The 12,966-nt window shown below is 56.8% G+C and overlaps 1 protein-coding gene across 3 annotated transcripts in view; it reads right to left on the bottom strand.

Moving 5' to 3' along the window:
* Positions 1–6: 6 nt before the first annotated feature.
* The window catches only part of ttc33 (tetratricopeptide repeat domain 33), a 165,354-nt gene continuing 152,394 nt past the window's right edge, over positions 7–12,966 (bottom strand). For all 3 annotated transcript variants that reach the window (XM_085965605.1, XM_085965522.1, XM_085965687.1), the window contains one exon: positions 7–1,053. In XM_085965605.1, the coding sequence (XP_085821731.1) occupies positions 712–1,053 (342 nt within the window). In that variant the 3' untranslated portion in view covers positions 7–711. The remainder of the gene's footprint in view (positions 1,054–12,966) is intronic.

Raw genomic sequence — 12,966 nt, 5'->3', positions numbered from 1 at the left:
CAGACCCCCGAGAGTGGGTGGGACACATCGATACCACAGGGACCCCGAGAGTGGGTGGGACACATCGATATCACACAGACCCCCGAGAGTGGGTGGGACACATCGATATCACGGGGACCCCCGAGAGTGGGTGGGACACATCGATATCACAGGGACCCCCGAGTGTGGGTGGGACACATCGATATCACACAGACCCCCGAGAGTGGGTGGGACACATCGATATCACACAGACCCCCGAGAGTGGGTGGGACACATCGATATCACACGGACCCCCGAGAGTGGGTGGGACACATCGATATCACAGGGACCCCGAGAGTGGGTGGGACACATCGATATCACACAGACCCCCGAGAGTGGGTGGGACACATCGATATCACACAGACCCCCGAGAGTGGGTGGGACACATCGATATCACAGGGACCCCGAGAGTGGGTGGGACACATCGATATCACACAGACCCCCCGAGAGTGGGTGGGACACATCGATATCACACAGACCCCCGAGAGTGGGTGGGACACATCGATATCACACGGACCCCCGAGAGTGGGTGGACACATCGATATCACAGGGACCCCGAGAGTGGGTGGGACACATCGATATCACACAGACCCCCGAGAGTGGGTGGGACACATCGATATCACACAGACGCCCGAGAGTGGGTGGGACACATCGATATCACACGGACCCCCGCGGTGTAGCGAGAGGCTGACGCTATCGTGCCTGGATGAAGCTTCGATTTCCCTGCGCGCCGGCTGTCTCGCTCACGCTCTCTGCTCCTCGCGGTGCTGTAATGAAGACGGGGGTCTCGGTCTCTGCCGGGCGCCGGTCCCGCTCTGCGATCGCCGCGCACGCCTCCACCAGCTCGTCGCTCTCGAAGTCGTAGTCCGGCAGCTCCTCGGCAGGCTGCTGCCTCGGTGTGCCCGTCTCCGCCGGGACCACCTCGTGCAGCTGCTGCTGCCTCCTCTGCAGCTTCAGGGCCCAGGCCAGGTCATCCTCCCACAGCGAGCTCTCACCTGGGCACACGTGCAGCGCTCTCTGGAAGCTTCGCAACGCCTGGTGTACAAGAGGGCAGAAAGTGAGACCGTGCACCAACAGGATCGAACCGCACGGTGATCAGCGGCAGAGACAGCGCGGGAGGAGTGGGCAAGGGTGGAGAGGGAGAGGGCGGAGAGGGAGATAGCGGTGAGGGAGCGGGCGGAGAGGGAGAGGGCGGAGAGGGAGAGGGCGGAGGCGGAGAGGGCGGAGGCGGAGAGGGCGGAGACGGAGAGGGCGGGAGACGGAGAGGGCGGAGACGGAGAGGGCGGAGACGGAGAGGGAGAGGACGGAGAGAGAGAGGGCGGAGAGTGAGAGGGCGGAGAGTGAGAGGGCGGAGAGTGAGAGGGCGGAGAGTGAGAGGGCGGAGAGGGTGGTGAAGGAGAGGGAGTGGGTGGAGAGGGAGAGGGAGAGGGAGGGGGCGGAGAGGGAGGGGGAGGGACGGAGAGGGGGAGGGACGGAGAGGGGGAGGGACGGAGAGGGAGAGGGACGGAGAGGGAGAGGGGCGGAGAGGGAGAGGGAGGAGAGGGAGGGGGAGGAGAGGGAGGGGGCGGAGAGGGAGGGGGCGGAGAGGGAGGGGGAGGGACGGAGAGGGGGAGGGACGGAGAGGGAGAGGGACGGAGAGGGAGAGGGCGGAGAGGGAGAGGGAGGAGAGGGAGGGGGCGGAGAGGGAGGGGGCGGAGAGGGAGGGGGCGGAGAGGGAGGGGGCGGAGAGGGAAGAGGGCGGAGACAGAGAGGGAGAGGGCGGAGAAGGAGAGGGCGGAGAAGGAGAGGGCGGAGAAGGAGAGGGCGGAGAGGGAGAGGTCGGAGAGGGAGAGGTCGGAGAGGGAGGGGTCGGAGAGGGAGGGGTCGGAGAGGGAGGGGGCGGAGAGGGAGGGGGCGGAGAGGGAGGGGGCGGAGAGGGAGGGGGAGGGGGCGGAGAGGGAGGGGGCGGAGACGGAGAGGTCGGAGAGGGAGGGGGCGGAGAGGGAGGGGGCGGAGAGGGAGGGGGCGGAGAGGGAGGGGGCGGAGAGGGAGGGGGCGGAGAGGGAGGGGGCGGAGAGGGAGGGGGCGGAGAGGGAGGGGGGCGGAGAGGGAGAGGGCGGAGAGGGAGAGGGCGGAGAGGGAGAGGGCGGAGAAGGAGAGGGCGGAGAGGGAGAGGGCGGAGAGGGAGAGGGCGGAGAGGGAGAGGGCGGAGAGGGAGAGGGCGGAGACGGAGAGGGAGAGGACAGAGTGAGAGGGCGGAGAGAGAGAGGGCGGAGAGTGAGAGGGCGGAGAGTGAGAGGGCGGAGAGTGAGAGGGCGGAGAGTGAGAGGGCGGAGAGGGTGGTGAAGGAGAGGGAGTGGGTGGAGAGGGAGAGGGGAGAGGGAGAGGACGGAGAGGGAGTGGGGGAAGAGGGAAAGGGAGTGGGCGGAGAGGGAGAGGGAGAGGGCGGAGAGGGAGGCTGCGGAGAGGGAGGGGGCGGAGAGGGAGGGGGCGGAGAGGGAGGGGGAGGGACGGAGAGGGAGAGGGACGGAGAGGGAGAGGGCGGAGAGGGAGAGGGAGGAGAGGGAGGCGGCGGAGAGGGAGAGGGCGGAGAGGGAGGGGGCGGAGAGGGAGGGGGCGGAGAGGGAGGGGGCGGAGAGGGAGAGGGCAGAGACAGAGAGGGAGAGGGCGGAGAAGGAGAGGGCGGAGAAGGAGAGGGCGGAGAGGGAGAGGTCGGAGAGGGAGAGGGCGGAGAGGGAGGGGGCGGAGAGGGAGGGGGCGGAGAGGGAGGGGGCGGAGAGGGAGGGGGGCGGAGAGGAGGGGGCGGAGAGGGAGGGGGCGGAGAGGGAGGGGGCGGAGAGGGAGGGGGCGGAGAGGGAGGGGGCGGAGAGGGAGGGGGCGGAGAGGGAGAGGGCGGAGAGGGAGAGGGCGGAGAGGGAGAGGGCGGAGAGGGAGAGGGCGGAGAGGGAGAGGGCGGAGAGGGAGAGGGCGGAGAGGGAGAGGGCGGAGAAGGAGAGGGCGGAGAAGGAGAGGGCGGAGAAGGAGAGGGCGGAGAAGGAGAGGGCGGAGAGGGAGGGTGCGGAGAGGGAGGGGGAAGGACGGAGAGGGAGAGGGCGGAGAGGGAGAGGGCGGAGAGGGAGGGGGCGGAGAGGGAGAGGGCGGAGAGGGAGGGGGCGGAGAGGGAGGGGGCGGAGAGGGAGAGGGCGGAGAGGGAGAGGGCGGAGAGGGAGGGTGCGGAGAGGGAGGGGGAAGGACGGAGAGGGAGAGGGTGGAGAGGGAGAGGGCGGAGAGGGAGAGGGAGGGTGCGGAGAGTGAGAGGGCGGAGAGGGAGAGGGCGGAGAGGGAGGGGGAAGGACGGAGAGGGAGAGGGTGGAGTGGGAGAGGGCGGAGAGGGAGAGGGTGGGTGCGGAGAGTGAGAGGGCGGAGAGGGAGAGCGCGGAGAGGGAGGGTGCGGAGAGGGAGGGGGCGGAGACGGAGAGGGTGGAGACGGCGAGGGAGAGGGCGGAGAGGGAGGGGGCGGAGAGGGAGGGGGCGGAGAGGGAGAGGGCGGAGAGGGGGAGGGGCGAGAGGGGGAGGGCGGAGAGGGAGGGGAAGGACGGAGAGGGAGAGGGCGGAGAGGGAGAGGGCGGAGAGGGAGGGGGCGGAGACGGCGAGGGCGGAGAGGGAGGGGGCGGAGACGGAGAGGGCGGAGGCGGAGAGGGAGGAGAGGGAGGGGGCGGAGAGGGAGGGGGCGGAGAGGGAGGGGGCGGAGAGGGAGAGGGCAGAGAATGAGAGAGCGGAGAGGGAGATGGCGGGGGCGGAGAGGGAGAGGGAGGGTGCAGAGAGGGAGGGGGTGGAGAGGGTGAGGAAGAGGGCAGAGAGGGTGAGGAAGAGGGAGGGGGCGGAGAGTGAGCGGAGTGGGAGAGGGTCACTCTACAATACCCAACAGAACTCAGGGTCACTCTACAATACCCAACAATTCTCAAGGTCACTCTACAATACCCAACAGTTGCTCAGGGTCACTCTACAATAGCCAACAGTACTCAGGGTCACTCTACAATACCCAACAGTGCTCAGGGTCACTCTACAACACCCAACAGTGCTCAGGGTCACTCTAAAATACCCAACCGTGCTCAGGGTCACTCTACAATACCCAACAGTGCTCAGGGACACTCTACAATACCCAACAGTGCTCAGGGTCACTCTCTAATACCCAACAGTGCTCAGGGTCACTCTCCAATACCCAACAGTGCTCAGGGTCACTCTACACACCCAACAGTGCTCAGGGTCACTCTACAATACCCAACAGTGCTCAGGGTCACTCTACAATACCCAACAGTGCTCAGAGTCACTCTACAACACCCAACAGAGCTCAGGGTCACTCTACAACACCCAACAGAGCTCAGGGTCACTCTACAATACCCAACAGTGCTCAGGGTCACTCTACAATACCCAACAGTGCTCAGAGTCACTCTACAACACCCAACAGAGCTCAGGGTCACTCTACAACACCCAACAGAGCTCAGGGTCACTCTACAATACCCACCAGTGCTCAGGGTCACTCTACAATACCCAACAGTGCTCAGAGTCACTCTACAATACCCAACAGAGCTCAGGGTCACTCTACAACACCCAACAGAGCTCAGGGTCACTCTACAATACCCACCAGTGCTCAGGGTCACTCTACAATACCCAACAGTACTCAGGGTCACTCTACAATACCCAACAGTGCTCAGGGTCACTCTACAATACCCACCAGTGCTCAGGGTCACTCTACAATACCCAACAGTGCTCAGGGTCACTCTACAATACCCACCAGTGCTCAGGGTCACTCTACAATACCCAACAGTACTCAGGGTCACTCTACAATACCCAACAGAGCTCAGGGTCACTCTACAATACCCACCAGTGCTCAGGGTCACTCTACAATACCCAACAGTGCTCAGGGTCACTCTACAATACCCAACAGTGCTCAGGGTCACTCTACAATACCCAACAGTGGACATCATCACTCTACTCACAGTTTTACTTTCATACTTCAGGTAAATCCTTCCCACGCCTGGCTTTACTTTTCCTTCCATCCTTATACACAACAGCCGCTTCAGATTTGTTTTCAGAAGGAACCTGCTTTACTTTCCAAACCCACAGTAACATCGCCAGAGTAATCATTTCCAATTATAATTGAAGCTCTACTGGCAGGAGTGTCAGCACCAGTCCCCGACATCTGTTTCAGTCATAAGAACATAAGAATTAGGAGCAGGAGTAGACCATACGGCCCCTCTGGACTGCTCCGCCATTCAATGAGATCATGGTTGATCATCGACCTCAACACTTTCCTGACCGATCCCCATATCCCTTGATTCCCCTAGAATTCAATTCAATTCAATTCAATTCAAATCGCTTTATTGGCATGATGACAAGGTACATCTTATGTTGCCAAAGCATCGAAAAACATTTATGGTTGAACACATAAATGCAGATCTATCCATACAGTGTATAAACAGATATATCCCTGAGTGTATAAATATACATTCATATAATTTGTATATACTCTTTTCTTATATTTAGTGGTTGTCCCTCTGTTTATGGCAAGCTGTAACATAGTGTGCCGCTAAGGTTACACAATTTCTCTGTTCCCCTAGTAGGTATGGGAGTTTTTGGTCGTCATTCAAATTTCTGAATTCAGGGCATATTTGTGAGAATTTTGGGTAGAAATTCTCCCTTATGCCCTGATATTTTCCACAAGCTGTGAGGAAGTGCATCTCTGTCTCCACCACTCCCTGACTGCAGTGAGAGCATATCCTGTCCTCTCTTGTCAGCCAGGTCTGTCTGTGTCTGCCTTTTTCGATAGCCAGGCTATGCTCACTAAGTCTGTACATAGTCAAGGTTTTTCTCAATTTGCTATCTTTTACCGTGGTCAGGTATTCAGCCATGTTGTATTGTCTGTTTAGGGCCAAGTAGCAATTGAGTTTGTTTTGGGTTTTTGTTGTTTCTGCCCAATATGACAGATATTTTTCCTTTTGCTTAGTGACAATTGTGTTGGGTCGAATTCTCTGTGCTACGATGTCACTGTCCTGGAGCTGGTTATTATTAGTAGTGTTAGTAGTTACTTCACTGAGTCCCAGGACTAGTTGACTGAGGGGACTCTTCTTTATTTCAGGCATTTCTTGGCATTTCAAGGCTTCGTAATGATAGCAGTGGGGGTTGCTCATTTTTAGGTGTTTCCAAAATTTGGTGGCTCTTTTTTGGATAGTAATTATTAATGGATATTGGCCTAGTTCTGCCCTGCATGCATTGTTTACGGTTTTCCTTTGAGTCCGGAGGATACTTTTACAGAATTCTGCATGTAGGATCTCAATTGGGTTTCCTGTACGAGGACACCTAAATCTATCTGAACACCAACATTTAATAGTTTCTCACAATTTAAATAATATTCAATTTTTCTATTCTTCCCACCAAAGTGAATAACCTCACATTTCCCCAAATTATACTCCATCTGCCATCTTACTGCCCACTGACTTAACCTGTCTATCTCTCTTTGCAGGCTCTCTGCGTCCTCCTCACAGCCTACAGTTTTCGACACACCCCGAGCCTGTACAAAGGGTGTGACTAAAAGTTGACAAATCCCCTGGACCTGACGGCCTACATCCTAGGGTTCTAAAAGAGGTGGCTGCAGAGATAGTGGATGCATTGGTGGTGATCTTCCAAAATTCCCTAGATTCAGGAACAGTCCCAGCAGATTGGAAGGTAGCAAATGTAACCCCGCTATTCAAGAATGGAGGGAGGGAGAAAACCGGGAACTATAGGCCAGTTAGCCTGACATCAGTAGTCGGGAAAAGGCTGGAATCCATTTTTCAGGAAGTGGTAACAGGACACTTAGAAAATAATAATAGGATTGGGCAGTCATAATGGTTTTATGAAAGGGAAATCGTGTTTGACAATTTTTTTTGAGGATGTAACTAGCAGGGTAGATAAAGGGGAACCAGTGAATGTAGTGTATTTGGATTTCCAAAAGGCATTCGATAAGGTGCCACACGTAAGTTTGTTGCACAAGATTAGGGCTCATGGGGGTGGTGGTAATATATTAGCATGGATGGATAGAGGATTGGTTATCGGAGAGAAAACAGAGAGTAGGGATAAACGGGTCGTTCTCAGGTTGGCAGGTTGTAACTAGTGGGGTGCCGCAAGGTTCAGTGTTGGGGCCTCAGCTATTTACAATCTATATTAATGACTTAGATGAAGGGACCGAGTGCAATGTATCCAAGTTTGCTGATGATACAAGGCTAGGTGAGAATGTAAGCTGTGAGGAGAACACAGAGTCTGCAAAGGGAGATAGACAGACTAAGGGAGTGGGCAGTAAGGTGGCAGATGGAGTATAATGTGGGGAAATGTGAGGATATTCACTTTGGTAGTCTCTCCTCTCCAGCCCTTTCCTATATAACACCCTGTCCAGTCTCTGGCCCTTTCCTGTATAACACACTGTCCAGTTGTGGTAAACCACTGTTTGTATTCCACTGTGTACATGCCTGGACATGCCTCGGCTGACTCCTCCCACAAGTCCTAGTATAAAGGTGACTGCTCCCCAGCCCTTTGTATTTCTGGACCGGTCGACCACTCGAGGCAGACCTTCATTCTTTTGTTAATAAAAGCCTTTAGTTACTCTCTTAACTTTCAGTCTTTTATGAGTAATTGATAGCGCATCAATTTTATTAACAACATTTTTATAATGGAGAAGATCCTCACACCAGCATGCCTGGACTTAGATCATCGGGAGGCGGACTCATCCACCAAGTTTACTCACTGGCTTAAGTGTTTTGAAAAATTCCTGACCGCCTCCGCAGCAATCAAATCGGACGAGGACAAACTGGATGTCCTGACCTCCAAAGTGAACCACCGAGTGTACTCGGTCATCCAAGACGCGACCTCGTACGCGGACGCTATCAAGCTCCTCAAGGACCAGTACACGCGCCCAGTGAATGAAGTGTACGCCAGGCACCTTCTGGGGAGTCGTAAACAACAACCTGGGGAATCGACCGTGGAATACCTTCAGGCACTGTCTGTACTTGGCCGGGCCTGTGGTTGTAAGGATGTAAAGGCCGCCGTGTACACAGAGGAACTTATCCGGGACGCTTTTGTAGCGGGCCACAGATCCAATTACACCCGACAGCGACTGTTGGAGCAGAGTGACCTCGACCTCAACAAGGCCTCTGAACTCGCACTATCATTGGATGCAGCCTACCGGGGCATGGATGCCTACTCCTCTGCACCGTGGACGCCGCGGGGAATGACAGCCTGGGACACGGTAGGACCGCCTCATAGCGCCGTGCCACCCCAGCCACGGCCCAACTACCGCAGCAGTGTCCCAAGGCCAGACAGCAGTGCCCCAAGGCCAGAAATGCTACTTCTGTGGCCAGGCAAAACACCCCAGAGCGCGCTGCCCGGCGAAAAACGCGATCTGCTCGGGCTGCGGGAAGAAGGGACACTACGCTAGTGTCTGCAGGGCCAAAGCCACCCCGAACCCCAGCAGCGCCGCGTGTGGGCCATGCGGGCCGCCATCTTGGGCCTCCCCGGCCATGTGCGAACCACCGGTGCAGCAGCCATTTTGGACACCTCCAGCCACATGGGGATCATGGACGCCGCCATCTTGGACGACAGCCGGAACGCAGCAGGCCCCCAACACCGCCTCATCTGATACCCGCAGCGACACACCGACCCCTACGCTGGCATCCGTTACACTGGACCAAGCGAGACCGCACCAGCTGGCCAGTTCCACAATGGACATTAAGGTAAATGGTCACGATACAATCTGCCTTTTTGACTCTGGGAGCACGGAGAGCTTCATCCACCCCGACACGGTGCGGCGTTGCTCTCTCCCAGTCCTGCCTGCGCACCAGCGGATTTCTATGGCCTCTGAGTCCCAGTCGGCGGACATCGGCGGCTACTGCGTGGTGACACTCGTAGTAGACGGGACCGTGTACGATCATTTTAAACTTCTGGTCCTGCCCGACCTCTGCGCTGCCGTCCTGCTGGGGTTAGATTTCCAGTGCCACCTTAAAAGCGTTACGATGGCGTACGGTGGACCCCTACATCCACTCACAGTCCGCAGCCAGCAGCTTCCAAATTGCCCGCCGCGCACCAGGTGCAACCTCTCCACACTCAGAGTCACCCCCCCCCCCACTGTTTGCTACCCTCACCCCCGACTGTAAGCCCATCGCCACAAAGAGCAGGCGATACAGTGCCGGGGACAGGGTTTTCATTAAAACCGAAGTGGAGCGGCTCCTGAAGGAAGGGATTATTGAGGGCAGCAGCAGCCCCTGGCGAGCCCAGGTTGTGGTCGTTAAGACCGGCGAGAAGCAGCGCCTGGTCATCGACTACAGCCAGACAATAAATCGCTACACCCTGCTGGACGCCTACCCACTCCCCCGCATAGCTGATATGGTCAACCAGATCGCGCAGTACCGCGTCTTCTCGACCATTGACCTGAAATCAGCGTACCACCAGCTCCCTATCCGCCCTGAGGACCGCCAGTATACTGCCTTTGAGGCAAACGGCCGCCTCTATCACTTCCTTAGGGTTCCCTTTGGCGTCACCAACGGGGTCTCCGTCTTCCAAAGGGAGATGGACCGGATGGTAGATCAAAATGCGTTGCAGGCCACTTTCCCATATCTGGACAATGTGACCATCTGCGGCCGTGACTTGCAGGACCATGACGCAAACCTCGAAAAATTCCTCCGCACCGCCCAACTCCTGAACCTGACATATAACAAGGAGAAGTGCATATTCCGCACAAACCGCCTCGCCATCCTTGGCTGTGTTGTGGAACACGGAGTCATCGGCCCCGACCCCGACCGGATGCGTCCCCTTATGGAACTCCCACTGCCCCACTGCCTCAAGGCCCTGAAGAGGTGCCTAGGGTTTTTCTCCTATTACGCCCAGTGGGTCCCCTACTATGCGGACAAGGCCCGTCCGCTGATCAAGTCCACCTCTTTTCCCTTGACGGCAGAGGCCCGCTTAGCCTTCCACCGTATCAAGGAGGACATTGCCAAAGCCACCATGCACGCAGTGGACGAATCCATCCCCTTCCAGGTGGAAAGCGACGCGTCCGACTTTGCCCTGGCCGCTACCCTCAATCAGGCGGGGAGACCCGTGGCCTTCTTTTCACGAACCCTCCAAGGCCCGGAGACCAGACACTCCGCTGTTGAGAAGGAAGCCCAGGCGATTGTGGAGGCTGTGCGTCATTGGAGGCACTACCTGGCCGGAAAACGATTTACCCTGCTCACTGACCAGCGTTCAGTTGCTTTCATGTTTAACAACAAGCAGAGGGGCAAAATCAAAAATGACAAGATCTTGAGGTGGAGAATCGAACTTTCCACCTACAATTACGAGATCTTGTTCCGGCCCGGGAAGCTCAATGAACCCCCGGATGCGCTATCGCGTGGCACCTGCGCCAGCGCGCAGATCGATAGACTGCGGGCCCTCCACAATGACCTCTGCCACCCGGGGGTCACCAGGTTCTTCCACTTCATCAAGGCCCGCAACCTGCCTTACTCTATTGAGGAGGTCAGGACCATGACCAGGAACTGCCAAGTCTGCGCTGAGTGCAAACCGCACTTTTATAGACCAGACAGGGCCCACCTGATAAAAGCCACTCGCCCCTTCGAGCGCCTGAGCGTTGATTTTAAAGGGCCTCTCCCCTCCTCCGACCGCAATGTGTACTTCCTCAATATTATTGATGAGTACTCCCGTTTCCCGTTCGCCATCCCCTGCCCGGACATGACCAGTGCCACGGTCATTAAATGTCTGAACGACCTCTTCACCCTGTTCGGTTTCCCCAGCTATATCCATAGCGACCGGGGCTCATCGTTTATGAGCGACGAACTCCGTCAGTACCTGCTAACTAGGGGTATTGCCACAAGCAGGACCACCAGTTACAACCCCCGGGGGAACGGACAGGTGGAAAGAGAAAATGCGACAGTTTGGAAGGCCGCCCTGCTAGCCTTAAAGTCTAGGGGCCTTCCAACCTCCCGCTGGCAGGATGTGCTCCCCGATGCGCTCCACTCTATTCGGTCACTGCTCTGCACTGCCACTAACGCCACCCCTCATGAGAAAACGTTTGTCTTCCCAAGGAAGTCCACATCGGGGACATCGCTACCGCCATGGCTGACGTCCCCAGGGCCGGTCCTACTGAGAAGACACGTGAGGACCCATAAAACGGACCCCCTGGTCGAGAGGGTCGACCTCCTCCACGCCAACCCCCAGTATGCTTACATTGCATACCCGGACGGGCGGGAGGACACAGTCTCCATAAGAGACCTTACATCCTCGGGGGCCGCAGTAACCCACTACTCACTACCACCCCCACACGATCCGATATCCAGCCCCAGCAGACGGCAGGCCTGGGCCCCGCGACCCGCTCGACATCTACGAGGACGACACGCCGGTGCCACAGCCTACGCAGGACTCGACGCCGGAAGCTCCACTACCCCTGCCGTCGCCACGCCGATCACAGCGGCAGACAGGACCTCCGGAGAGACTCCAATACACTAACTTTTAATACACTTCACCCCGCCGGACTCAATTTTAAACAAGGGGTGAATGTGGTAAACCACTGTTTGTATTCCACTGTGTACATGCCTGGACATGCCTCGGCTGACTCCTCCCACAAGTCCTAGTATAAAGGTGACTGCTCCCCAGCCCTTTGTATTCTGGACCGGTCGACCACTCGAGGCAGACCTTCATTCTTTTGTTAATAAAAGCCATTAGTTACTCTCTTAACTCTCAGTCTTTTATGAGTAATTGATAGCGCATCACCAGTCTCTGGCCCTTTCCTGTATAACACACTGTCCAGTCTCTGGCCCTTTCCTGTATAACACCCTGTCCAGTCTCTGGCCCTTTCCTGTATAACACACTGTCCAGTCTCTGGCCCTTTCCTGTGTAACACCCTGTCCAGTCTCTGGCCCTTTCCTGTATAACACACTGTCCAGTCTCTGGCCCTTTCCTGTATAACACACTGTCCAGTCTCTGGCCCTTTCCTGTATAACACCCTGTCCAGTCTCTGGCCCTTTCCTGTATAACACCCTGTCCAGTCTCTGGCCCTTTCCTGTATAACACCCTGTCCAGTCTCTGGCCCTGTCCTGTATAACACACTGTCCAGTCTCTGGCCCTTTCCTGTGTAACACCCTGTCCAGTCTCTGGCCCTTTCCTGTATAACACCCTGTCCAGTCTCTGGCCCTTTCCTGTATAACACACTGTCCAGTCTCTGGCCCTTTCCTGTATAACACACTGTCCAGTCTCTGGCCCTTTCCTGTATAACACACTGTCCAGTCTCTGGCCCTTTCCTGTATAACACCCTGTCCAGTCTCTGGCCCTTTCCTGTATAACACACTGTCCAGTCTCTGGCCCTTTCCTGTATAACACACTGTCCAGTCTCTGGCCCTTTCCTGTATAACACACTGTCCAGTCTCTGGCCCTTTCCTGTATAACACCCTGTCCAGTCTCTGGCCCTTTCCTGTATAACACACTGTCCAGTCTCTGGCCCTGTCCTGTATAACACCCTGTCCAGTCTCTGGCCCTTTCCTGTATAACACCCTGTCCAGTCTCTGGCCCTTTCCTGTATAACACACTGTCCAGTCTCTGGCCCTGTCCTGTATAACACCTGTCCAGTCTCTGGCCCTGTCCTGTATAACCCACTGTCCAGTCTCTGGCCCTTTCCTGTATAACACCCTGTCCAGTCTCTGGCCCTTTCCTGTATAACACCCTGTCCAGCCTCTGGCCCTTTCCTGTATAACACCCTGTCCAGTCTCTGGCCCTTTCCTGTATATCACACTGTCCAGTCTCTGGCCCTTTCCTGTATAACACACTGTCCAGTCTCTGGCCCTTTCCTGTATAACACACTGTCCAGTCTCTGGCCCTTTCCTGTATAACACACTGTCCAGTCTCTGGCCCTTTCCTGTATAACACCCTGTCCAGTCTCTGGCCCTTTCCTGTATAACACACTGTCCAGTCTCTGCA

This window comes from Somniosus microcephalus, chromosome 1, assembly GCF_052327205.1.
Source record: "Somniosus microcephalus isolate GS21.2 chromosome 1, FLI_Smic_1.0, whole genome shotgun sequence".
Lineage (NCBI taxonomy): Eukaryota > Metazoa > Chordata > Chondrichthyes > Squaliformes > Somniosidae > Somniosus > Somniosus microcephalus.
The sequence above is the reverse complement of the archived record's forward strand: the minus strand, read 5'-3'. Positions and strand labels throughout refer to the sequence as shown.